Source organism: Tyto alba, unplaced genomic scaffold (assembly GCF_018691265.1).
Source record: "Tyto alba isolate M040663 unplaced genomic scaffold, T.alba_DEE_v4.0 Super-Scaffold_2, whole genome shotgun sequence".
NCBI lineage: Eukaryota > Metazoa > Chordata > Aves > Strigiformes > Tytonidae > Tyto > Tyto alba.
In genome coordinates this window covers 29483503-29510957 of record NW_024881282.1, presented here as the reverse complement: position 1 = coordinate 29510957, position 27455 = coordinate 29483503, and the positions used below count along the sequence as shown (strand labels likewise).

The window sequence follows — 27455 nt, the reverse complement described above, 5'->3', positions numbered from 1 at the left end:
TCAACCTGTTTTCGACACACCACGGTACACAGGGCCGAAGCGTCCTTGACATTCCTCATGTATCAGCAGCTGCGAGCAGCTGCAGGCAAACCCTAGTGAGGCTCAGCATCAGCGAGGCAGCATCAGCCCCTAGAACAGGCTCTGATCGTACAACTGCTCGGTGGGCTCAGGACCCTTGTCTCTGAGCCATTCTCCAACAGGGCTGGCAGATTAAATGGTCTGTTTGCCACTGGCAGTGCTGCACCCAGAATATGGCATCCAGTTTTGGGGCCCTCCCTAGTTCAAGAGGGATGTTAAGGTGCTGGAGAGGTTACAGTTAATGGGATCCCAAGATGTTCACCGACCTAAAGCATATTACCTACAAGATGTTGAGGGATTTGGCCTTATTTAGTCTGGTGATGGCACGGCTAATTAGGAATCTAATAGCAGTCTACAACTACTTGAAGGAGACTTGGAAAGTGAATTCAAACTCTTCTTCCAGCAGTGATAGATGATGGATACAGGGTAAAGGTTGGGAGCCTCAAAGTGGCCACTAGAAAAAAAAATCTCTGTTGGGTGGGTAGTATGGCACTGGAACAGGTCAACCAGAGAGGCTCTGAGCCCACCATCCTGAGGTATTGCAGCCTTGCCTAGTCAAAACCATGGCCAACCTAGTCTTGGTGACCTTCAGCAGTAGGGCAGCCCAGCTGACCTCAGGGTCCCTCCCAACAACACAGATACGATGGTGAGTTATTGCCCAAATGTATGTTTTTCCTGAGTGTAATTGATGATGTTGATTTCCTCACCAAGTTTGTCTTCAACGCCCAGTTGGAAGTTTCTGCTTTGGGGTTAGACGTGGCCTCAGTGAAAACCATGGATGAGACCACAGAGGTTTGGGGACTGCTGGTAATGTTCAACTCAAAGCCATTGTTAGCAAATTCACATGAAGGTGGGCAAGCACATGGCCTAAAGCTCATCAGATACCTGGAGTCATCTGACTGACCCTAAAACACCCTTGCTTGATGTGGAACAATGTTTCTGGGCATGCAACAGGTCTTTAATTGACAGCCCTCATCCTTGCTGGCTGGGAACTTTAAAAGGGAGGGAGCAAGAGGGATGTTGTTAGATGACTTTTGCTTTCCAGCTCAACAACAGTAATTCTAAGTCTTCTGCTTGTCCTGCCACAATAACCCTTGTGAGAAATCAAAGCTATGTAGACAAAAAATCCCACCCTGAAAAATCCACCCTGAGAGCACCAGCCAGAAATAAAGCACACAGAGAGGAACTTTCTTTCTTCAATTTAATTGAAGTTACTTAGAAAAATAATCAGGCTTGAATGGCTTTTTTAAGGAAAGATTCATGAGCAGTTCACACTTGTGTTGGCAATGTATAATTTAGCTTTTTTCTTTATCAACAGTATATTTAGGTATGAGGAGATACTCTTCTACAACAAGCCTTCTACTACATACAAATAGGTTAAAAAAAAAATCCAACCCCACATCGATGTTAAATTATTCGTACACATTGTACTGTGCATGCATGTAAGAAAATAACACTCTCTGTAACAAGAGTAATAGTAAGGACAGTCCCTTTTTGTACCTGAAAAGTGCAGCAGACTACAGTGAAACCTTAAAACATCTGGGGTCAACTTACTTCTAAAAGCACTTCTGCTTGGGGATTATTTATTTCCCTTGTTTTACACAGCGCATGGTTCAGGCAGTTTTCACGTTTCTGAGACAGTGGACATGGTTTGTGAAGAGGCTGAAGCATGGACCAAGGCAGGTTTGGGGGGGGCACTTCCCGCTGCCCAGGAGTCCCCCCCACGTTCAGGGGGGACTGGGCTCTGGGTTAAGGTGCTTGGGGCCACCTGGGAGGAAGGAACCCCGGCTGTGGGCATCGCGCCGGGTACGGAGCTGCAGGCGCTGCTGGGCTCAGCGCTGGCCCTGCCGAATGACGGGGAGGCACCGGCTGCTCAGAGGTGGGGAGCACTGCTCCCCGGGCCCTGTGGCTTTGAGGGGGGCTGGGGACAGAGGTGGGGAGCAGGACCTTCCCTGCTGGGTCCCCTCCGCGCTCACCACTGCTCGCCCATAACCAGCGCACAGCCTTCTGCAGCAGCAGCTCCCCGCACGTCTGTATCTTGCATTTTGCTGTGGCTGCAGTTCTGCCTCTTTGCTGCCTGGGACCAGTTGTGGCCACATCAGAACGAAGCCAGGGAGGGAGGCAGAGCTCGGGATCAGACCAGCCCCCCCCCCTCTTCTCCTCCAGCTGGGAAACCCAGTGAAGAGGTGGGGACAAAACCAGCCCTGTTCCCCAGCTGCACCCGCACTGCAGGCGGGGGCTGCCAGCTCACCAAGATAAGGAGGAACGACTCTGAACATCCTCCTGTATGGGTGCAGTGGAAAGAGATATTTTTTTTGGCTCAGTCAGAACAATACACCCAGTAGACCAAAAGAAAAAAAAAAAAAAAAAAAGGGCTTTTCCTTAACATTTGTGGCCCTCCTCCAAACTGGTGAGGGCTTTGTGCTCCGTGGGCAGGACACGATCGCATCCAGCAAGTCAGCTGTTCATTTTAAACACACATCTACAGCCCATTCACAGCACCCCAAAATAGACTTAACACACTAAATGGACAGTTTGTAGTAGTTTGGGGACAAGGTTTTATAAAAAGCAAGTAGCTTCTTTTAAGTACTCACTTAAGTCCACATAAAAGCCATGTGGGTGCTGAGCATCCACCCTTAGGGCGGGGAGGCAGAATCTGGGTAATCAAACCCAAAGCTGCTGCTAAAAATCCCAGCTCGAGTAGGGCTCACCCCTCAGAGCTCCTGAACTTGTTTTTCACCTAAAGCTTTTCTATCATAGCTGTCAAGTAGGGGTTTTGCGTTTCCAAAGACTGAAACTGAAGAGAATACTTCAGAACAGATGAAAGCATGGTCATGACAGAGAAAAGTACAAAAAGAAAGGGGGAAAGCACACCCTGGTTTTAAAATATTTACTTTCCAAAGCAACTTTTTTTTTTTTTTTTAATTAAAAAAGTTCACATCACATTCTGTTGGAGGGATTAACAGCTAACTGAAGAGAAAACTGGACTAAAATATGAGCACTGTTGGATGCAAGACCAAACAAGCACACAAATAGCTCGTGGGAAATACTGGGAAGGGAGGGAAGAGGGGGAATCTACCCTCAGACAGATTTTTTTTTTTTTTTAACAAACTTAGAACCATTGAACAATGAACAAAAGAAACCCAGGCCACACTGTGATAGGCACTTGAAACAGCTCCGCAAACTCTAAATGACACAAAACTGCTTTCAAGTGAAACATCAGCCTGTGACCAGGACCCGCTCAGGAGCTCGGTGCTGCCAGGTGCAGCCAGCCAGCTCTTCCCGAGCCACCGGGTCAGCGCTGGGGGTTATAAACAGGACCTGGGTTATGAAAACTGTGGCTGTTCCAGAAGATTGGGAGATTTATTTGTAGGGTATGATAAAAAAATAATGACCTGAATCCTGGCTAAGACCAAATCTAATTGTGAAAAGGACTTCAGCTGCTGTTTGTTACGTTAATTTGTTCTTAGCTGAGATTTATTCAGTGACTTATTTTAATAAAATAAGATGGAACCTATTTTTCTTCTTTAACCACATGTGTCCTGGAGACTAATGTAATTCAACAGATATTATCAGCTACTGTACAATATGACATTTTCAAGATTTAGCTCTGATACTGCTAAACCAGCTCTGCCTTTAGCTGAATTTATTTAAATCTTCACTAATTTCTAGAAGGGTTTGGTCCGATCGTAAGATTGACACGGAGGCAAGTTAAAACTCCACTGTAACCACCAATCAACTTCAGAACAGATTTTATGTTCCCACGAGTGCCTCTATTTAAGCCTCTACCTCCTTCTGCCCCTCAGCCGGCTGCCGGCGCTGCCGCCCCAGGACGGGGCAGCTTGGGGTGGCTACAGACTGCTCCCCAGGCCCTCTTGCTCGGCTCTACACCTCACCTACATCAAACCAAAGCAAACATTCAGAGAAGCCTGTACTTCTGCTCACTCGCTTCCTAATAGATCCACACTGAAATCCCACTTTTCATTATTTATTCGCTGTGAATAGATTGCTGCTTGCTTGCCCAAAACAACGGCTCAGTGTGCTACGCCTGGTACAATCTGCCATCCCAACAAGCTGCTATACCCAAAACAATCATTGCCGAGACGTTCACCTTAACTAAAAAGGCCATGATCTCACACTAGAGCTTAGAATAAATACTAACCCAGTGGGAATTAGAAACATCCCTGTCAATGGTATTTAGGCATCGACTAAAAGAAGTCTCCCCACTCCCCCTGGGAAAAAGCCATGAAACCAGCGTGTAGGAAGATGAGACCTTTTTTATTGCCTTGCATGCTCAGAGATCAACACGAAGACGACTTTCTGACTTTTCAAATGACATGCTCACATCCTTTATAGCAATGTATTGTGACCAGTGTTTTTTGAACAAATTTGGGTTGTCCATCTTAAGATCAGTTAGGGAGGGATGACTTGCAAAGGATGGAGCTCCCCCCCACCCCCATCCTGGATGTGAACTAAGTGAATGCCAATCGCTTTTGGGCATTCTAAAATCTCTACAGCCACTTTCAAAGTGCTGATTTTTTCTGATGGACCATCCACAAATCTGCATTCATGTGGGCTGGCAGGCTTCAAATTAAGAGACAATGGGACTGGTCGTATTCTTGATAAAAATGTTAAGTCCAAATTTACAAAAAGTTCATGGTTTCTCTTCCCAAGGAATACATTCACATTTCTTTTGGTCATGGGTTTTAGATGTCATGAATCTATCAAAATCTGTTTTACTTTTCCCTTTCAGGGCTAGAAAGACAGAATTTTTTTTTTTTTTTTTTTTTTTTTAGTATGCTTATGTGCAATATCACTTTTTGAAGAAATAATTTCCACCACTCTTTTCAAGCGTGTGGTATCAAGAACCCTTCCCCTATTAACCTGCATCAACAGCTGATGAAGAATCTCATTATCTGGAGACAAACTCAACTGAGGAAAGCACAAAACCAGGCTCCTTTAGTCCAAATGTCATCTCTGCTGCTTAAGTGACACCTACCAAGAGACCATGTTTTAAATAAGTATAAATAACATTAATTAGAATTTGAGGAATGCAAGATCAATGAAATTCACCAGAACACAATTAAAATTTTTTTTAACAGTGTAGCAGTATTATTCATTTCTACAGCTAGATTGTCACAATCCTGTTACCCTGCAAAGAGAGCTGTCCTTTCTTACAGTTGATTTAAATAACTTTGACTGTGCTGCTCGCAGCATCATTCAAAAAAAGAAAATATTAATTTACAAAATAACCCATTCTCCATATTTAATATGACAAATAAAAATCTTAAATAAAACAGGCTTTCTCTCCCCTCTCTCCCCCCGACCTGTCCCTCATTCCAATTTCAGGTAGCTTGGCACTGAGTAATTGAACATTAAAAAATCAAGTTTGTAGACTTCATACAGCTGTGTTTGGTGCTCGGAGCTGATGTTCTGGAAGAACTCTGTGGTCATTTCATCAGTAGTTCTCGTAGACTTTGCATAGGTGGGGAACTTCAGGTAGTTGCCTACTCCCGCCAGCTGGAGAATGTAATTTGAATCGTCTTCAAGTGTTTCGTATTTGCCTATGAGGTCGTAGTGGATGTGGCAAGGGTGGCAGAGGGAGTACACAGTCTGCCAGTGCTCGTTGAAGGGCTCTTCTCTTTGGGTGTGCGGGTCGATGAGATACGCCACAAACTCTTCAAACTTCACGTCATCGCCTTTGCGCAGAGCTTCCTGGGTTGCGTTTTTCCTCTGGCGCCTCACGATTTTGGTGCCGTATCGCTTGTGGAAGGAGGTGTTGTACTTCTGGGTGAACTTGTTCCTATAGGCTGACACCAGTCTCTCAAAAGGCTCGCGAACAAAGAGGAACTTCATGTAGTTTTTCAAGCGGTGGTTGATCTCTGGGATGCTGTACTGGTTGAGGGTCTTCAGGTTCGAAGACACGTGGGCTTCATTGGCTGGGATTTCCATTGGGTCGCTGTACTTGCCTCTTCCTGTCAAAACCATCATGACTCTCTTCCAGTTTGTGCAGGCCACTTTGGGAACATAGCAATAGATCATTTCATGATCTTCATCCACAACCAGGTGTTTGAGATCGTTGGGTGTCAGCACACGGCGCTTCCTGCTAGAGACGCTGTTTGCTCGGCACGTGTCTGTCACTTGGTCTCGTCTAATCTGATGAAGAATCGCTGTGTTGGACAACTGCAAAGAAAGCACAGGCACCAGTAAGTCAAGTGGCTGGGAAACTCTTACTGCCTTTTTGCTTATTAAACAAACACAGAGAAAAGTAGATTACTGGCTGTACAGAATTGTTCTCTATGTGGCTGAGTAAAATTGTTCCTGTGCTAGAAGATAAACTCTTTTTGTCTCCAAACTTCTTGATATGTGCTGCTTAAATGCTGTTCACAAAGCGTCCAGGGCTTTGCTTTGAAGCCAACACAAAGCGGGACAAGTGCTCACACAGCCTGGTGGCAATCCTGAGATGCAGTCACTGCTTTTCTTAGTCCTGGAACACAGATCTCCGCTCCACTCTACAGTCCACCCCGTGGCCACAGAAGTGCTGGACTCTGCCTGACCTTTTGCTGATGAGATGGGGTAGGAAAACACCAGAGTTGGAGCACTTGTCAACATGAAAACAGCATCTGCTCTTATTGCTGATGGCTTTTATGCAAGAGAATTTAATAATTGTGACTTGTTTCTTGGCTACGACCTTGGCAGAAGAAATTAATTCCGTAGAGGTTCCTGGTACTCCCCAAGGGGAACATTCACTCAGATGTGATTTCTTGAGGAGCAGGGAGAATATTAACATGAGAATTTGCCTCTCTGCTACAGCCATATTGACAGAGAAGGAAAGAGTGTGTGGCCTTCTAACATACACCGCACCATGTTCACCCGTAGACCTTTATTGTTCTGTCAACAGCGCCCTAACTTTCTACTGTAACTGCTACCAGATGCTTTGGAGTGGTTGTAATCTCTCTTAGGGGGGACCCACACAGCAGCTGCGCGGAGATGGCCACTGTCTCACCACCAGCCACCTCCTGCCCAGGTTGTGTTCAGCGACAACAGCGAAAGCTTCTGCTAAGGCAGGTAGTGAGCTCCTCTGGGAAATGGGGAATACCAGCCCAAGCAAAGGACCATGGGGACGCCGGGTTCCTGTGTTTGGTTATTCAGAGCCACCTGAGGTGTCCCTGCACGGCACGGTGTTGTGCTGTGCAGCCCTACCCTCCCTGCTGCAAATGCCTTTTGACATATTCTGAATAAATTGCATCAAAGCAACAGGAGGAAGGTTTTGGTAATGTTATTTACATTTACTTAGTACCACTTACCTGTGGATTTCAAACAGCCTTATGCTCAACGATTAGATTAGCCTCAAACCCAAGTATTAAGGCAAGTATTGACCTTCCTGTTTGATAGGCAAGGAGGTCTGAGATTCCTCCTTGTATGCCAAGTCTTTCAAAAGTGTTTGTCTGACACCTTCTAGTTAGGTTAACGTGAATCACGGGATACTGTAATGAAGCAGTTGAGGCAATGTAGTCTATACATCTGCTAAGGGGGTGCCTTTGGTTATAGGGGTCTTCCCCCTTGCCAGTATAATACCCTTGGCAAATGGTTTTGCACCAGCTTGGGGGTTCCTACTGAAGCTTCAGTTTCTTGCAGTCATGGGTCCAATCTCTGCTTTCAATACAGGTAGCTAGCCATGATCCATATTTAAAAAATCCCCAAAGAACAGGAACCAAATGCGCTTTAGATGCGAAACCCAAACCAAACCCCAAGCCAGCTGTAGGACTTCTGAGCTCAGGAGGGAAAGGAAACAGAAATTATATTGTTACAGAGAAGCCCTAAAAGCCCAGATTTCACCCGCCCAAGGGGCAGCAAAAGCTTTTGCAATACATGAGCAGCAGAGACTCTCCCTCTGAGCTGTGGTGAGTTGCAGAGGAATGTTCTCGTGGAATGGGCAACACCAGGGGGCTGGTGCACCGCAAACTTGGGCAGGAGGATTTTTTCTTCAGGACAGCATTTATGTGCCAAGACTGGGACCTCTGTATTTTGTACATTGCCACCCACCACTTCTCCTCTGAATTCCTTGATACTTCCCTCATCTCATCTCTTTAGCCCCCTTGTTCAGTAAAATGTTGGCTAATGGTTAAAACATGCAATAGTCCAGTGCAGCTCCTTTAGACAGCTTGGCTTGCCTTTTGTGCATGTGTGGTTTACTCCTGAATACCTCCCAGGTACGCTTCAAGGGCAGTTTTGTGTTATAGTTGAAGAGATGAGAAGCCAGATGTGAAATGTGCTTCATGTTTCCTAGGAAAACTAACTGGCAAGGAGTTTCCAAAAGAAGATGTTAGAAAGCAGTTGTCAAGGACCACACAGATTTTTGATGAAAATTACTTTTTCTGTTAAAAAAAAAGTAAAATCCATATTTCAATTTATGCTGTCCTCAGAGAGCAGAACTAATGGTCACCTCTATACTGGTTAGAGTTGCCAGTGAGTAATTTCCAAAGAACTAAACAAAACCCTTTGCAAATATACAGACATACAAATTGTCCGCTGCAGATAGATAATATGCTGAAATCTCTCCTCCTGCAGATTTTCATTAATATCATGTAGCACAGTACTGCTGTTTGCCTCTGGTTTTAGATTTAAAAAAAAAAATTAAAAAAATGCCTGAATTTGCTGCTACATTACAATATGTTAATGCACTGTATTTGCTCTTCTGATTCTGTTTTGGGGATAAATACAGAATTAAGTGGAAGAGGTTCTATGGCCCGTATTAGATAGAAGGTCAGATTTGATAATCTAATGGTTGCTTGAGACCCTAATCTGCAGATGAATCTCTGTAGAGCAGTGCTTTGCTCCTGATTTCATTCCTACATCAATAGGCTAAGCACTTCGTCCCCATACATTAACATTAATGAGATTTTCAGGCATTTGGAGTAAGGGGAAAAATGTAACCTTACTATTTGCAATTGCAAATGAGATTGCACTACATTACATTCACTTAAAAGATGATACTTGTGCATTTTGAAGTAGCACTTGTTTCCCACTTTTTTACGTGGAAGAAATATGAAGAAATGGCATACAAGTTTGATCAGCTACATTTACTAAGTATGCACCAACACCCTAGGGTCAGCTCTGCACATGCTCTGGCCTGTCTGGTGGCACACATGACACATATTCAATGTCAATGTAACACTAGACAGGTATTGCCCTATTCTCATAAATTACAGTACCATTAGGGATGGCTGATGGATGAAGGACCATGTAGGAAATACAGTTCTGAAAGAGCTCTACTTCCTTTTTTTTTTTTTTTTTTTGCCTACTGACTTCAGCTTATTTAAAAAGAAAGCCAATTTATTGATTGCCCTAGAATGATGCCAACTGTATCAAAACCTATTTTCTTCTGCAGCTAACACACATGATGCACCCTGGAAGGGACAACCTACCTGCTTCCCCCAGAGAAGCAGAGTCCTGCTGGCTCTCCTTGGGCCTTAACGGTAACAGCCTTCCCGCTGGAGGAGTGGGCAACATGAAAGCCACACTCACACTGCACTGGTGAAAAGTTGGGTATGGCACTGGAGCTCCTGCAGAACCACCAAACTCTTCCTTGTAAACTGCAAACCACAGGGGACACGCTCCATGGTCCCCAGAGCCCATAGCACCGTGCGAGGTAATCATAACAGCACTTTTCAATTTGGTATTTTGGAATTATGTATTAACACTGAGTTATCTGATGCTAATATGGTTCCTTCTTATTTTAAGTTACAGACAAGGCTTTTAAGCCACATAACAATTCCACTCCTGAAGTTGGTGAGGGGAACTGTGAAAAGAGTAAGCTCACACGAGTCTGAAACTACATTCATCTAAACTAGAGGTCCACCTGGCCAGTGAAAATGTGCTCACAACTAGTGAGGAAAATACACCCTTACAGCTTTAAGTAGCCAGAGAGATAAGATCCAAGGGACAGGTATCTTTAAACCCATGGACAGTGAAGGGCAAGTCAAACAGTCAAGGCCACGGACAGTCTTCCCCCAAAGCTGTTACAGATGTGGCTACAGCAGCTGTAACAGCTGCCGCTGCCTGGACACCGAGTGCTGCACCAATGGCCGCTACCAGGGGCCCCCGCTGATCCCTCAGTTCAAGAAACGACAATTAGGAATGGCCTAAATCTACTCCACTCTGGGAGGGGCATTTTAAAGCGTGTGTGCAGGTTACCCTGAGAGCAGCGTGAGGATGGTGACAAAGCCAGCGCTCAGGTCTGTCCTCTGACAGTTCAACTTGGACTTCAGCTGGGCATTAAAGGTTTTGGGAAGACATCTGATAAAAGCATCCAGTCTTTCCCGAAAGGACTGACAACACCACAGATGCACTTGACAACGGGGTTTTTTCCTGCAGAAGTTGTAAAAGGGGACAGAGAAGAAGGGCATGTCAAGATCAAAGTTTTTCTTTCTTTTCTGATGCGGCAGCCGAGTTGAACGGGGAGGCAGCACGAGCAGCGGGAGACTTCCAAGCTCAGCAGCATTTAAAAGCAGAAAAAAAAAAGTAGTCTGGGGACACTCTGATCCCAGAAGCTTCTCGTCTCCATCAGTCCCAAACTAACAACAAGGGAGGAAAGCAAAGTCCAGCACACTCTGCTCATGTGGATGTTTCCTGTGAAGGCGGGGAGGGCTCTGTGTGTAGTACACTAGAGAATATACTGACCAGAAATATATATAATATCTATGCTGACCAACTGACAATCATCAACCCATGGCATGCAAAGGTTATTCAAGGCAAATCACAGTAATGAGATGGGAGGTATTTTCTTCTGATTACTTAGGCACAGCAAGATAAAATAATCTTTGAGGGCTTTCTGAGGCTTGATGGCCAAGCAGCAAGTTCAGATTTAAACACAGGACGTTTTAATTTTTTTTTCTTTTTTCCCGAATACAGCAGTGTACTGCAAACTAGGAGCAGAGATGAATCCAATTCACAGGTATCTGCACTGAAAGCACTTTTTAAATAGAACTATGGAAATACCTAAGTGACACTCAAAAAAAAAAATTAATTAGATTTTGTCTTGCTATAAAAAATTAGTGTGCAAAGAAGTATCCCCCATGCTTATAAGGCAGGGTTTTGAACTATGCAAGTTGCCACAGCATTCCCCTTAGCTGTGTTCCAAGCAGCTATCAGTCAAAATCAGTTGCATCTCTGCTGAACACCCAGTTGGGTCTATCCAGCAGCGCTGTTACGCTTAGCATAAACCAGAGCTCACCTTCATAATGGTATTTGTTCAGAAGGTGTGTGCAGCAGGCTCCCAATCCATTGAAAACAAGGTCTTGAAGTGAAAAGTGTCAGACAGACTAACTATAGGTGGCACTAACAGTCCTAGTTATGTGACATTGGGAGAGAGCAGCATTTCACTTGGTTAAAATCTCTCAGGTATTATTAGCTCTTCTTCCCCCAGCCCATCAACCACACCATCCGAGTTATAGGAGGTGTTTGTTATTCAATATATAGAATGTTTCTTGGTATTATTTATATTTTCACAAACGCTTAAGGTTTGGGGGGTTTTTTGAGTATGAGGTTACATGCAAGAATGTTTCCAATCCTGTTTTCACATAAAAAGCGTGAATAAGATTTGTGCAACCTTGATGGACAGCCTTGAAGTTACAAACATATTTTACACTATTTTAATACTTGGCTTTTACAGTTTGCATCCGTAACTACCCTACTTGGTCATATATATTCTATACACCAAATTCCAGATTGTTTTCTTACAAACATTCAGCATTAGACAATAAAGGGGAAATAGTGATTGTTCATATTTCAGCAGTCCAACCATAAGCACTTCTCAAATCATCACAAATAATTATGACTCTTTGCAGATTTCTACAGATGACAGTCAGACAATTATAGCTATATGAATCAAAACACTGAAACTAAAAGAACAATTGCATTTTACATAAAGGGATTTTATTAAACTGACCAGGACTGCAATATCTTTTTTTAAGTAATAGCTTTGCAATGTTTCATACTTTGATTTATTTCAGATTTCATAGCATATTATTCTTAACTTTTTCAAAAATTTCCAGCACTCAAATAAGAACCCCACCAAAACCTCAATTAATATTTGTTCAGAGTCCCATAAAGCAGACTAGAAAGCACACTGTGTGTACTGGAGATGGAAATGCTTAACATCTTCCCTGACAACTTGTGGACAGACAAACCGGAATACAAATTTGCTATGAAAATGTCTCTACAGAGTGGCTGGATAATAGAAGATAATAAAACTAATATTAGCTTAGAAGCATTTTTACTAAGTGAGAAAATTTTAGAGACAACTTATATCCTCTGAAGGAAACTCCTGAAATATTACAAAGCTGCTTTCTTTTCTCTATTTCACACATTTAACTTGTTGCCCCACAGAGAAGATAAGGGTGAATATGCAATTTTTTTTCAATTCTATGTATTGCAACCCAAGATAACCATACCATTTTCTGTTCCCACTGTACAGAATGCACCAGAGCTATAAAAGGAAGGATCAAAGCTATTGAGAGTAAAACAGTCTTACACAGTAGCTGCTAGCACTGTATTGTTAAAAATCTTAAATTGCTTCACACATTCCGTTCTTCTTCTTCCAATGCATGTCCCCAACTTTGTCCGTGTGCATCCATGTATATGCATGTAGAAAGAAAGGATGAAATAATTCAGCAGTTGCATTACTTCGGGTCTGGAGGCTACAATTATTTGAATAATTACACACCCCAAACCAGCATCAACTTTGATATTCATTCTTCTTTGTCCAGGTACCTGATTTGGGTGTAGAAAAGCATTAACACTAAACCATTCAAAATCCGGCAGCAGACACATGCAGCTGCAAGTGATGATGCTTTCCTGGGAAAACTTCACAACTAGGTCATTAAGCATTGGTCTTTTTGTCTTGGAGAGAAAGTAAAGTACCACAGTGAGCCTAAATGATGCAAAAATCTCTCTGAAAAATCACTAACACCAAGTGACGCCAGCTGTATGTTAAAAACAGCTTTTTAATCAGCCTAAGATTGTCACACAATAAGGTATGGATTCAGGAAGACAAGAGCAAGCCCCCTTCTAAATGCCACCTTCTCCCGTATAATGCCCAACATCTTTGGAAGCCTGTCCATTCCCCTTCTCCCTGCTAGAAACTATATGGTGTCAGGACTCAGCCAATACATAGAGTTTGGGGCTAATAAGATAAAAGTATACATCCTGTAAAATGTATCCTCTGAAGAAGGAGATGGAAAAGTTTGAAGTGTCCAGGAAAACCAGGCAGAAAGACCTACGGCCTGGCCACACAGGGGGTAAAGGACGTGCTGCTGTGCGTGTTGCTGTTCTGAAGCTCTGGGGGAATCTTTCAAACACAGGGAAGGCAAAATCAGAGTGACCAAGTTTGAGTGCAATACACACGAGACTTAAGAAATCATCAGGAAGGCTGGAGGAGCCTTGAGCTGGGAGTAATTAAAGCAAAATATCTTCATGTTGGTGGGTTTCTTGCGATTTAATTTATAGAAGACAAGTCTGGAGCTTCGTGTTGCGTGCACAAAGAGCACTTTGCATCGTCTTTCTGACGCTGGCTGTCAGAAGGGAGGGGGAGAAGGGGAATTTGGCAGATGGCCAATCCTCTTTTTTTTTTTTGTTTTCCCTCACAGCAAAAAGAAGGGGATGAAACCCTGCGCCAGGACCTCAGCTGCTGTGGCAGGGTGAGGGTGACGGAGCTGCGCTGCCTTCCCATGGCAGAGGCTCTGCTGCCGGGAGCCTGACCACCCCATGCCGCTGCTTTGACAGAAAAGGCTGGTGCGTGATGAATTTATCTACTTCTGGCTCATTCTTTAAGTGCAGCCGTAAACCACTGTTTGTATTAAAAAGCTGAAAGGTCTGGCTACCCTACAAATTTAAGTTTAAAATGAAAACTTTCTGGCCTTTCCCCTCCAACACACGCACACAGATGTGCACACCTGTGATGGCTGGATCACAGCTCCCCTCACTCTGCCTCTTACTAGCACTGCCCTAACAGCACTGCTCAGTACTCTCTCTTGTCTCAGTCCAATGCTTGACCGTCTTTAATTCACCCCTACCTCTTCATGCTTTTCCCTCATACCTATTCTTAGTAGACTGAAAAAGTCTCCCCTTTTATAGTAAACACTTAGATGATCTACTTGCTACACTTTCCAAAATCCCACACTGGCATAGGTTGAACCTGAACCTTCAACATGTTTCCCTTACAGGACTACCTCAAGCTCTCTGGACCTGTGCGTGTCATCTGTAACACACAGGGACACATCCACGGTCTCTCTAACCCCTCCTGGTCCCCAGACATGGCTGTTTCACCTACCCACTACAATTACCAGCCACGCAAAAGCTGCCTCAAGTAGGCCTCAGGAGGCTCTACCTATCATCACCTTTGATGGACTTAATTATGCTAACAGGTGATTAACAGACATCCAGCAGCAAGGGTGATTGGCAGACATCCAGCAGCAAGGAGGGAGTTTGCTCTGGTGTGGGCGCAGGACAGAGAGTGGTGACTCGGTGGTGGGACACAACAGCATGCCACATCTGAGGGCACGAGAGGCTGCACTTGATCGTCTCGGTTGAGGGGGAGCTGATGGCACCTGGCCTCGCCTGGGAAAGCCCCTTCCTGAGGATACGCTACTGCTGGCTGCAGCAGCTCGGGAAAGGGCCGGGCTTGCAGAACTGCCTCCACATCACCAGGGACTGCAGATAGGGTCAAAGGGGCTGCCACTGTTTATCTCACGACTCCCAGGTTGCAGTCAAGGCACAGATGAATCGCAAACTGGGACAACCCAAGCCTGGGGCCAAGCACATGTGTTGGGAAGCTTGAAGCCAAGGAAGTGACCTGTAGCTTCTGTACTCTGCTATTACATCTCTATTGTGGGAGCTGTAGATGTGGTTTTCAAGGAGAGGCTTGAGAACGGGTTAGAAAAAGGCACGCCATGGACATCTGCAAATGATGCACCAGGAGGAACACTGGGCTGGGGATGCATGGAGTCAGGCAGGGTGGAGCTGGGAGTAGCCCTTAAAAAACAGAATAAGAAACTGCATTTTAAAATAGCTGGCATCTAGGAGACAATGGAAAAACTGACATTTATTTCTCTGTTGCAAGAAGTTGTGGTAGTAGGGGTGAGATAAACTGGGTGGAGGGGGGAAACAGGACGAAGTAGATACGTAAATACAAAAATACATAGGAAATTCCACAAGGAGGAAGGGAATAATCTGTCTGGACTCACTGGGGTTAGGACAAGTAGTAATAAAGCTAAACAAGACAGGCTCCGTTTAGATGTAGGAAAAATCCCAACAGAAAGGATAAGAGATGTCTGTGCTGAAAATGAGTGAGGAACCTCCAGCACTGGGAACCTCCACCTGCCCGAGGTGTCAGAGGGACCCAAATTATCCTACCATGTGGTCAGGTGTCTCCTTGTGGGCCCTTCAAGCTTCACAATCCTGGGAAGGTGGCTTCTGGAAGCTAAGCTCACTGTTGCAAGCCGAGGTATTTTACACACTTCAGAAGCAAGATTTTCAGCAAAATGCTTGCAGAGCCACACAGGCAGAGGGGCCAACTAGTGCTTTGAATGAAATCTCCCTCAGGAAAAGGCAACAGCATCAAACTATGGGGTGGGCAGAGAGCAGAGAGGAGCTCAGGCACCACCACAACAGACACCGTGCGAGACCCTGCACGGGACGTGGTGGAGGAGGTGCGGATGGCCTGAGCGCCTGGAGTTGCCTGGGACACACGTGCCCCGCTGGCCCCAGCAGCTCTGACCTGGCAGCCGATGTTAATGGATTTCTCGGGAACACAAATCCTCCTCCTGTACCTCTGGGTTGCAGCTTAGGTGTCACACAGTCAAGCAGAAATACTTATTTTCTTCTCAGCAGGATCTGCTATTTTAACTGAATACAATTTACTCGGTCCCATGCTAAATCAGGGTAATACGTTTCCAATTTTTAACTCAGCATGCAACGCACCAATATTGCTCCAAAGCTTTTGAAACCCAAATAGGAAAAACAGAAGAGAGTTGCTGCATAGCTGGTTTCTTTACATAGAATTCACAGCCTTTAGCAACCTGCTCAAGGAGAGGGGAACCCCATAATTACGTCTTTAGCTGTGTTGAGTCCCTGTCCCCCACGACCAGGGCAGGAGCTGTGTGTGAGACACGGCGGGACATCCCCTTCTGACATCTCCGAGCGGTTCAGGTGAAAGCCGCTCCTTCGAGCCAGGGATCCAGTCTCAGGACCCAGCAGGAAATGCCATGCTGTTTGATTTAAGGGAAGATGCTGAAGCAGGAGTGAAGATGCCTGACAGCGTATAGCCCTGCTGTAAGCTCTCCCCCATGAGGCTCGGTTGCTGTCTGACTGGGTGGTGCAAAGGCCCAGAGGAGACGGGGCAGAGAGAGCTGCTTTCACCCCCCCAGCAGTCTGGTGGCAGAAACACGAACAGATTTCATCTTCTATCTCAGTATGACTCTTTTTTCTTGTCATGATTTGAATGAACTCATCCGGACACAGACTGGCAAAATACCTCAATCCTTTGGATAATGGATTTTCTCTTCCTCAACTAAACTATTACAAATTAACATTGAGTTTCTTTTACTTCCCCTTGGTGAGGCTATATTTTGCTCAGACTAAACCTTGCTGTTCCAGTGTAATTTTTCCTGGCACATTTGTCCATGCTGCTTACTGATGTTCACAGAAGGTGACTAACCAGGGTTGCTCATTCTCCACAGTCTTAATGACAGTTAACTGGAAACTTTTCACCTTTCTGATGCTGTACAAAAAGAATGAGATGATTCCCTGCTTGAAAAGACAAAAGGCCTTTTCTATTAAAATGCTAGCATCCATCAATAATCTTAATTACAACAGGCTTCCCAGGAAACCTCCCATGGAATAAAGTAGCACAGAAATAAGAGTCTGGGTTAACATGGAAAGCCTGTTTCATCAATAGCTTCCTAGGTGTGATTTCTTCTACCTTGAGATAAATAGCAGTGACTCCAACCCGGAAAGATGCTCAGCCCCAAACAAGCCAGCAGCAGTCATTTAATCCAAGACTAACACTGTCAGGATTGGTCCCAAAGAGGAACCAAAGCAAAAGACTGAAGATGCACTGTGACACAGGCGAGGAATTCACTTGCTTTTTCAGTATTTTCTGATTTTGTTAAACAGAAGTTTCAGCCTTTGTTCACAGAAAGAAACTCACTGCCAGTAGCCGACCACAAGTGGCTCCACCACAGGCTTCTCTAGGAAGCAAAGAACATCTGTGTAAGGCTGCCCTCTCTGCTGACCACCAAGGTCTCCTCCCAAATGCCAACATGCTCCATCCACTGTGCCAGCTCTACACAGACGAGAACATCCAACACTGCAGATCCGACCACCAGGCCCTCGCTGGAACTTCCCGTCTCCCTGGGTCCCTCTAAATTGCAGTGCAGGAGACCTCAGCACAGCAATAAAAGAACAGAAAACATGCCTAGGTAATCTTCTTTAAATCCCGACAAACCTAAAGGTGTCTTGGTTGTATTTTTAAGCATCTGACTTGCTACATTAAGCCTTCTTATGTTGGAGCATGAGAGCAATGTTAAAAGTAACTTTCATCAGCAATTTAAGACAACTGGAAGGTATCATTATTAGCACCATGTCTTGTTAATTTTCCTCATCTCTACAGCTGTGTTTACTGTGGTTTCTAAGGGTTCTCTGTCTCATCTAATAACAGATCCATTTAGGGACTGCATACTAAATGTTAACTTACAATGGAAGAACAAATTCTTACTATTTCTTTAAATGGCAGCTATTTAATTGAAAATGTTCCCTCAACTACACCCGGAAAGAAAGTGCACATCATCTTTTCTCCCCTTTTTAAAATGCTCATTCTTTTTTAAACTTCCCAAAGAAAACGAGCAGAAAAGGCCGCTCTGAGCTCTTGCCTTCGGGATCCTTCTCTGGCTGCAGCCAAGCTCTGACTCCTTGCCCTCTGCTCCTTTCACGGATGCTGATCGTGTGCCAGCCTCTCATCAGTTCCCTCTCTATCTGGTGAAAGGGCTGGCTCCCTCTTTGCTGTCCCCATATCCCTGTCAACCTCCTTGTCCCACCTGCAGCTTGAGCATGCCAGCAAAGATGAGACGAAAAAGGAACTTCAGGACAGAGTTTTCAGCTAGCTCTTGCTCTGCATGCAAAACCCCCCAAAGCTGACTGCAGTGCTAGGCAGGCACTCGGCATTTGCCAATGTGGAGGGCACCAAAAGAGTGCTCTCAGGGCTTTTTATTTTTTTAAGCTGCTTGTTTTCTCTCTGATTAACAAATAATGCTAGTAAGCTGGGTGGGAATACATACATCTCCCTATACACATGCGCACACATACACATACATCCCAGTAGTAAGTACCCAGATGGCACACTGGCTTATGGGGGTCACAGACCAGGGCACACGGGTGCTTCCAGGCAGTACTGAAACACTGAAAGACATTCTCATACCTAAGTAGGTGGGACTGAAAAAAATCAGTAGCACAGTGGAGGGAAAGCAGGCATTGCTGCTGATCTTGCTTAGTAGTGAGTGGTGCTTAGTTAGTAGGGTGGTCTGAGAAGCACCCGTGATGTCCACAGCCAGTCAGTACCTGGAACCACTGTCACCTCTCTGATGTTTTCAATCAAGGCAGCAGAAGCACCTGAGAAACACTGGGAATTGATGCTGTTCTGATTTATTGAACGGAGGTTGTCCTTCTCCAGAGCTGCCAGGTGACACGGACATAGGAGCAGGGAAGAGCGACAAGTTCACATAGTGCAGGAAGAGCTGATACTCCTGTCAGGAGAAGTAACCTAAATTACAGTTTCCAGCTAAGAGATCTGTCATTTTAGATTCTCTGTGCAGGAACTCCCACCCACGAATGAAGAGCTAATGGTTCCTCCTCCAACCCATAGTGTTGCCAGCGGCAGGACCCTTCTTCGCAAGGCAGGGAGAGCTGCCAAGCACTGCTCTGCCCTTCACCCCGGGGGGGGGCTTCCATGGCACAAATGCCTCCCACAGGCATGCTGATAATTAACAGTGCATTTTGCCCTTTGAACATACCCTGCCTTTTATGAGATGCATCAGCACAGCTGACCTAGACATTAGCAACAGCATTCAACTGCTCAATGCTTTTAGTTTTGCATTTCAAATATAAAACTGATTTGACAAAATTCTGATTATCCTGTTATATCCCTTCTGGAGGTCAATACTAGATGGAGCAGGTCACCATGTAAAGGTCCATTTGCAAGGACCACACTTAAATGCTTTCGATCGAGTGTCTGCAACCCTATATCCATTCCTGTAATATATCCCATGTGTATCTTCCAACTGCTGTGTATCCCAGCTAGCATGAGTAGGGAAGTCTCACAAAGCCTCTTCCCAACTTCTCCTACTGTTTTTAGAGACCTTCTCCTCCTGCTCCATGACCTAACTTCACCTGTGGCTTTGTTTAAAAAGAAGCTTTGCTCACAGAGGAAAGCAGAACGTGGGAGCCACCGCTTCCAGGAACAAAGTCTCATTTCATTCAACTTCTTCTGTCCTTCTGGGTGCTCTCTTCATCCACCTCGCCATCACCTCTCTATGCACATGCAAGTGCAAGGCCCCAACTTTAGTCCCTCTCCCCAGTGCTCTTCAGAAGTGGTCAAGGACCCCTAACTCACCTTATTAACACCACTGTGCTCTCTCAGTCCTTGTTTAATGCAACACAGGGTCCAAGGTCATCCCAGTTATTTTAAAGTTAGCCTTAACTCTCCATTCTGCCTGAACTTCTTTTTCAGTTGTGTCTCTCGCTGCTCTTTTCTCACTCTCTTCAGCTGCTGCTCTTCACTTAACCACTCCAGCATCCCTTTTGCAAGCTGCACTCAATACCGCTAGAGCTCAGGTTGAACTTTCAAACCCACGGAGGGCTGGGAGCGGAGAGGGGCAACGCAAACATTTTCAAAGGAAGACGTGAATGTTAAACAGGATGAGTAAGAGGCTGCTCCAAAACACACACAGTACCTAGGAGATTGAGATAAAGCAGCTACCATACACTACCAGTTTAAACCTGATGCAGAACATCTGCTCCTGTTTCACCTTTAATGATTCATGTTCTCTCGTCTGCAGCTTCAGAGGGAGAAGGACCACCTGAGCAGAGATATAGTACAGATCTGCTTACACCCTTTTCCAGGAGGAGAAAACACTTGCCAAGATTAGCTCAGAAAAACTGAAATGCTGAACAGCCAGCTAGGCTATGCAGAGCCTACACATCAGTCTAATAATACTTTTTGTTCCCTCTTCACCCCCCGCAACATTTCAGACAGGATCGGGCCCCTCTCATCTCCTCCTCTTAGCTTTTGTGGATCAACTGAGATCAGTAAATCTTATGAGCTCAACTGTAGCCTGAAATTACAGCTTGTCGGAAGTACTATGAGATCTCTCAGCTCCCTGCGGCAAGGTAGTAGAGCAGCCCCGAGTCCACTACAATATGGGCATATATTAGCTCTGACCTGCCTCGTTAGGGTCTGAAGACAACAGATGTACATATTCAATGGAAATAAATGCTGGTTCCCAAATAAACCTCAGATGAACTGCAGAGGGATCTGCAGGTGCTGGCAGGATGTTTAATTCATCCTGAAGCTACATCTGGAGCTGTTATTGCAGACTGAGGTCTGGGATAAAAATAATACTCAGTACTTATCTGGTCTTTTTTTATCTGTAAACTTCAAAGCATAATGCACCATCCCCTCTTTCCAGATGTGAGAAGCAAACCACAAAGAACTGGTCCTGTGTTGTTCTATTTTTCTACTGCCTTCAGAAGCTGAACCTTGTCTTCTCCCAACACCTCTTCCCTGACCAAGCACAACTCTGCTGGGTTCAAGGCAAGGCAACACAATGCTACCAGCACTTCAAATTTTCGGTGATTCTGCTTGTGCTTTAAAATGGGGGTTGAGGGTTATTTTTCAGCCCTGGCTCCTGGTACTTCTCTGGGAGAATTTCAGAACAAAATATCTCTTTAAATGTTTGTCCTCCCTGAAGTTTCTAGTCCTCTCAGTTACATAGAGGTTAGGTAAATGGAATAATCTGGAGTCTCAAAATTCAGGTTGAGAAACTGTGGCAGTAAAGAATGCTGGTATCAGCAGATTACCAATATTCAAAGCATTTAGACTTAACACCTTTCCCTCTTTGTTATTTCTTTCCTGATTGACATTTGTGAGATTCACCATTGGATGTAACTTCCATATCAAGTTGGTTTCTGTAAGAAATCAGTAACAGACATTCAGCACTGCCTGTTGTGAAAATGTATAGCATGTACTGCAGCAATCTATACAGTTTTCCACTTATCAAAACAGCTATCTCACATGCCACTGGGATCTAATGGAAAGTCATTGAAGTTCAATACAGAGCACTCCGATATGTTGTACTGGAATTAAAAAAAAAAAATCACTTAAAGTACAAAAAAGGAGGGTTACATGTATAGTTCTGTTTTTTAATTTGATAATATGAGTTTGCCACACACCTGAAAATCAACCTGGATGTTACTGAAAAAAATCATAAAGTTCACAGATCTATAAAGGTCATGTGAGAAGTAAATGTCAGCACTTGATTTTTTTCTGGAAAAGGTGGACAATATTAAGCCAAACCAGTCCGCTTTGGAGAAGTAGCACTAAGAAGCTGGTTAGTGGGTTCAGCTTAAATGAAGTACTACAACTCTGCCTACCTGCTTCAGCCTACCTCACCTTACTCATCTGCATTAAAAACAACTAGAAACACTGTAGAGAAGGTGAAGGAAAGCATGAAGGAAAACAAGTAGCTTCAGTGATTCCATGAAAAAAGCCAAACCAGTAACAAAACCACAGGCTGTCTGGAAACAGCTCTCTGGGTTTGAATGGCATCTGGTAAAGCAGTCTGGTACCTCAACATTGGTACAAGGACGAATTAATGGTCCAAACTGCCTGACCATGGAGGGCAGGAGAAAAAAGATGGTGAGCAGGTTTTTAAAGCATTACAGTCCCCTCCAAGGAAGCAAGTGAAATCAGAGCCTGGCTCTGGTGTTAGAAAGTGAAGGGGAAGGAACACAGAGAAGAAAACAAAACCGATATGTAGTACAAATATTGCTCCTACATCTCTGGGCTGAAGAGGTTCCTCTGAGAAGCTCTCACTTTGGATGGCAGAGGATGACATCTCTCTGGGACGAGAGAGGAAAGAAAACCAGAAAAGCCTGTTATAGATGATTACTGCTAAACAAAAGAGATTGTCTGGGGAATTAATATTTATGAAATACAAAAATGGTTGTAGTAAAATAAGAGATAACACAAATCTAATAAAAGCAGAGTTGTTCTGAATTACAAAACCAAGATGTAGAGCCTGCAATCTGGTGCTGTACTATCAAGAAACCTCTGTCTCAGGCAATGTCAAAACAAAAAAACCCACATGTAGGCCTGATCCAAAAGCCAGTGAAGTCAATAAAAAAATTCCTCTTGATTTCCTGTTCTGGTTTGGGCTGGAATAGAGTTAATGTTTCTTTTTGGTAACTAGAATAGTGCTGTGTTTTGGATTCAGCACTGGGTTTGGTATGAGAAGAATGCTGATAGCACACGGACGTTTTCAGCAGCTGCTGAGATTTCAAGGACTCTCCAACTCCCCATGTCCTGCCTGTGCACAGGGAGCAGGGAGGGAGCACAGCCAGAGCACCAGACCCAAACTGGCCAGTGAAATATTCCATATCATGGAATGTTGTGCTCACTGTATAGAGGAGGGGTAGTTGGGAAGGGGCTCTCTCTCTCTCGTTTCTGGGATTGCGATTGCGGGATCTTGGTATTTTGGGGTCACTGGCCGGGAATGGGCTGGATATTGGTCAATGGGTGGTGAGCAATTACATTGTGCATTGCCCATTTATATTTTCTATTACTGTCATTGTTTTCATTTTATTACCATTATTAAACTGTTTCTATCTCAATCTGCGAGTCTCCCTTTACCCCCCCAATTCCCTCCCCCATTCCCAAATGGGGGGGGAGGGTGGGTGAGCGGCTGCATGGTGTTTGGCTGCCGACCAGGCTCAAACCACATTTCCAAAAGCTTTTGACTTGACTCTTTGGGAATTTCTGATGTTGGTAAGAGCTGCATACTACCACTAACAGCCCCTAAAGAAATCCTGTTGCTCACCCAACAGCACAGAGAGATGCTATAGGGCCAAAGGGTTACTGTCAGAAGCTGCACAGCTTCTCTGCTGAGTAGAGGACAGTGGTGCACCCTAAATCCTGACGTGGGGCGTTGTGGGGTGTTACCTGCAGTGTTATGGAGATGAGTATCTTTGAAACTGCATATGGAATTTACCACACCAATGGCTTCTTAAAGCCTTTGAAAATCTTCCCCCCATCACAGGTGTGAACTAGAAAAGATGTTTTTACTCAGAGACCCTTCTCCTCACGTGGAGTATCATAGTGTGCCATATTCAATGTGCTGCCTAGTCTTGTATTGAAAATCTGTTTGCTTTTGCAGAAGAAAATGTTTCATAATCCTAGTGAACCTCTCTGTTGAGAAGCATTTCTTCTGATATTCTGCTGAAGTTTGTTTCCTTTTTTTTTTATTATTTTTTCATTAAATATACCCATGGCCAGAAGAACATGAATGTGGAAATGGGTCAGTTAAAAAAGGCTGAATGAAAACCACTGTGACAACCTCAATCCTGAGTTTATTTTTATATGAGTTTGTTTATTGGATGGGGTTTTCATTTTAGGTAGGATTGTTTTTCATTTACAGGCACGGTTTGCTCTGGTTTATGCCCAAGGACTTGCACTAACAAAGTCATATGGTTCTGCGAAAGGAGTATAAACATGGATGCTAATCATCTGAAATATTACCTTCTGCACTATTTCTTTTCTTTAATAGCACTTCCCAGATTGAGGCCTTTAGATGGTGTAACTGCAGCCCGGGTCCCCGGGCTCAGAGTTACAGATGCCACATGAGCCACGGCATCCCTTCCTCACAGGCGGTCACGTTTGAAAGAGCGTTTGCTCGGGCGAGGAGCAAGCACGTCCTCACCTCAGAGCACTCACGGTGCACGGAGAGCCAAACCGTGCACACCCCCTGCTCAGACCTTCTTCACGGGAGCAGCGCTCGGTGCCCAGCACCGACTTGAAGAGGGGGTGCTGATCCTGAGCCAGTGCAACGTTGGGTCAAGACTATGCGGGGTGCCACAGGGTCCTTCGCTCCCCCGGCGCGGTCAGGGGAGGGGACGCGGTGTCCCCCAGGGGCGGTGGAGAGAGGATGATGCTAACCCACCTCTGTCCCTTTGGTTTGGGTGGGTATGACGAGGATGTCACCTGGCCTGATCCCACCCCGAGCCCGTGGCCACCCGGGGGACAAATCTGTACAGGCAACTGGTCCTGGAAGTACCGGCTTCTTCCCAGGGAAGAAGGAGTGGGCCTCTAGAGGGAAATGCCAGGTCACGGGGCATTTCAGGCCTATTAAAATAATTTAGAAAGAAAAAGAAAATCCACACTGGACTATTAGCAAAAATCAGGTGTTAGAGTGCAGGGAAGATGCATAAAACACTGCATTAAACTATGGCAGTTTCACTCTACCTCAGAACATAAAGTTCACTGAATGGCTCCCAGAAGAGGGAAAAATGGATTTGGCAGTCAGCTATAAAATCTATAATTAGTTTTTTATAGAAAACCCACGAACCGTGCTCAACTCCTGATGATTTTTTGTGGCGCTGGCTGGTGAATGCCCTCACCCAGTGCCGCCAGCGGTGTAAGTGGGATGTACAGCTGGAGGAGGGTTCTGGGCTGTCCCTTACCCCTCACGAGGAGCTGCAGGAAAGGAGGAGCCTGTGGAGGAGCCTGATTCTCCCTGTTGTGCCACTGGAATGGAGCAGCGATGGGTCCCTTCACTCACCCAAGACCACCCCAACTGCCTGGACCGAAGCTGTGGTTGACCCAGCTTCCAGCCAGCCCTGATGCTGGGCGAGGTGGCAGTGGTGACCCGTCCTCTGAGCTCGGCCACACTGGAAGAGCCGAACTTATGAACACGTCCACGGCAAACCAGGCCTGGTGTTTTATGACTGACAGCCCCTTGAGCGTTTCTAATCATCTGGTCTCCCAGAACTGGCCAATCTGACAGGTTTGCTTCCAAATTAACAAAATAAATAAAATGTGTGGATATCTGAAATCATGGGAATGCAGCTAGGGACGTATCACTTCATGGAGATTTAAAAAGCTCTGCATTTAATTACAGGGTAATTAAAAAGATTCACTAGGACTGGAAGAAATCACTTTCTGAAATTATTTACACAACCAAATTTTATGTCCAAGGATGACAGAGTCATTGAATAGGCAGCTCACAGCAATACAGCTACTGCAAAGAGTAACAAATACAATTTTGGATGGAAAATTTATAGATGTGTTTTTAAAATGTACATGCTGATACCCTCATTTTGCTTTCTTTAACGGCTTTGCCTTCTTTGCATTCATGGCCTTCTTGAACCTTATGCGAAGTTTGAGAGAACTTATAAACCAGTTACTCTCCTGGACCTTTCTTTAAATAGCAAGTGATTGAAATTAAAAGCAAGCTCTGTTTACATCAAAGAAACCACTCAACTTGTTCTGATTGTGGTGATCAGGCATGATGCAAGATTGCTCCCTCTAAGGCTCGAGAAAGTAGAGAAAGCACAGACTATTCCCAGACTCCATTCTTAGAAGTCTAAATCTAGACAATGGTAATTTACACCACGGTTAGTCACACTAACTTATCTTTTATATATAACCTAGCAAGACCTGCAGATAGAAAACACGTATTTTACTGAGAGATTAAAGAAAAGCATTCAACAGTGCTCTCACTGCTATACACTGAATAGGTAAATGCCAACAGAAACACAACTAGACCAAACCCATCTGTGATCCAAACATAAAGTATCAGCCTTTCATTTGGGATACCTGTGAACAAGCAGACAGCTTATGTTTGTGTAGGAGCACACATGGTCCCCAGACTTACAAACTCTCAGTCTCACTGTGAAGCACACAGGCATTACTGCTGTGTCACATTTCAATAAATGTGAAATTTGGTCATGCTGACTTGGTGAGTCTGTGGCAGAGCCAAGCTTCACACCCAACAGTGTCCTAGTCTCCTGTCATTAGCACCAGATTCTGCAAAAAATAAATCTACCAAAGTAACAAGACAATGAAAATAAAAGTTTCCCGGTTTCTAGTCCAGCATTTCCCTTTCTGCATCACACTTCTCAATTTTCTTATTGAATTCAGCACTCAATGAAAAATGCATTTGCCATTGACAAAGCTGGAATTAAGCTCAGCACGATTTTTTACCATGTCCACATTTCACTGCAATAAGACTATGGTTTGGATTATGGACCTTATGAAACTGAATGTCAAGCTTGCCAGTGACTTCAAGGAATTTAGAATTTCCTTCACTGTGTTTGTGCAATGTCCAGCACCATGAAGGACTGACTGCTAACTGAAACCAGTAAGTGCTATTGCAATAATTAATAAAAGTAATGGAGAAACTGAGAAGACCCAAATTAAAAGTCAAAGAAAATGAGCAACAGCGAGAATACAGGCAAATAACATTAACATGTTTTGCCCCTTCATGGCAATGTTCTTTTCATTGTACAGCCAGGTATGAAAGCTTTTCTCTCAAATGCCTTAGGGCTAGTGCATCAACAGCAGTTTCAGAGAAAAGCAACACTTTTTATAATGAGGGAATGCACAGTAGACTTTTGTAAAATAAACAAACAAACAAATATACAAATGTTTCCAATCTCTATGCCTCTACAGGGCTGCTCTCTTTCTTCAGTCTCAAATGATGGGAATTGTCCAGTAGCTATCATGAAAATATCCGCCTGAGAAAGTTATGAGAATTTTTGCAGGATGCAATGCACCCTGCTGAGGGCTCAGCAGATGACCCACTAACACAAGGAAGATTTATATTATTAGGAGAGCTGCCCACAGGTTTTATCATTAAGTTTCACACCAAAGTTTGCACACAGGAGGAATTAAAAAATGACAAGGGCAACGATTTCGATATCCTAAGCATGAAAGTTTACATGGTGATGTGACTGAGGACTGCAAACAGACAAGAAGAATTTGATGTCTAGATCAACAGGCTGACACCGCTCTGCAGGTGCCTCCCACAGTGCTGGTGTTTGTTTTAAGCTCTCTTGCTTTGAAGAACATGATGGAGACATGAAGGTTTGGTAAGTTCTGACCTGAAGACATTTTCCCAACCTTGCAGGTCATGCTCTCTGCCTCTTCCCTCACCAGGAGCTAACGGGAAGTTCATGCCAAGACATTATTTCATGCTCAAAGTAATAATCCAATTTCTGTAACCAGATTTTTGGAACAGAAAGTTCTTATTTTGGGCAAATCCCATGTG

General features: G+C 44.5%; 1 protein-coding gene across 3 annotated transcripts in view; it reads right to left on the bottom strand.

Moving 5' to 3' along the window:
* Nucleotides 1–1267: 1267 nt before the first annotated feature.
* CHST11 (carbohydrate sulfotransferase 11) overlaps nucleotides 1268–27455 on the bottom strand; it is a 181508-nt gene continuing 155320 nt past the window's right edge. For all 3 annotated transcript variants that reach the window (XM_042792967.1, XM_042792968.1, XM_033008026.2), the window contains exon 3: nucleotides 1268–6261. In XM_042792967.1, coding sequence (XP_042648901.1) covers nucleotides 5413–6261 — 849 coding nt within the window. In that variant the 3' untranslated portion in view covers nucleotides 1268–5412. The remainder of the gene's footprint in view (nucleotides 6262–27455) is intronic.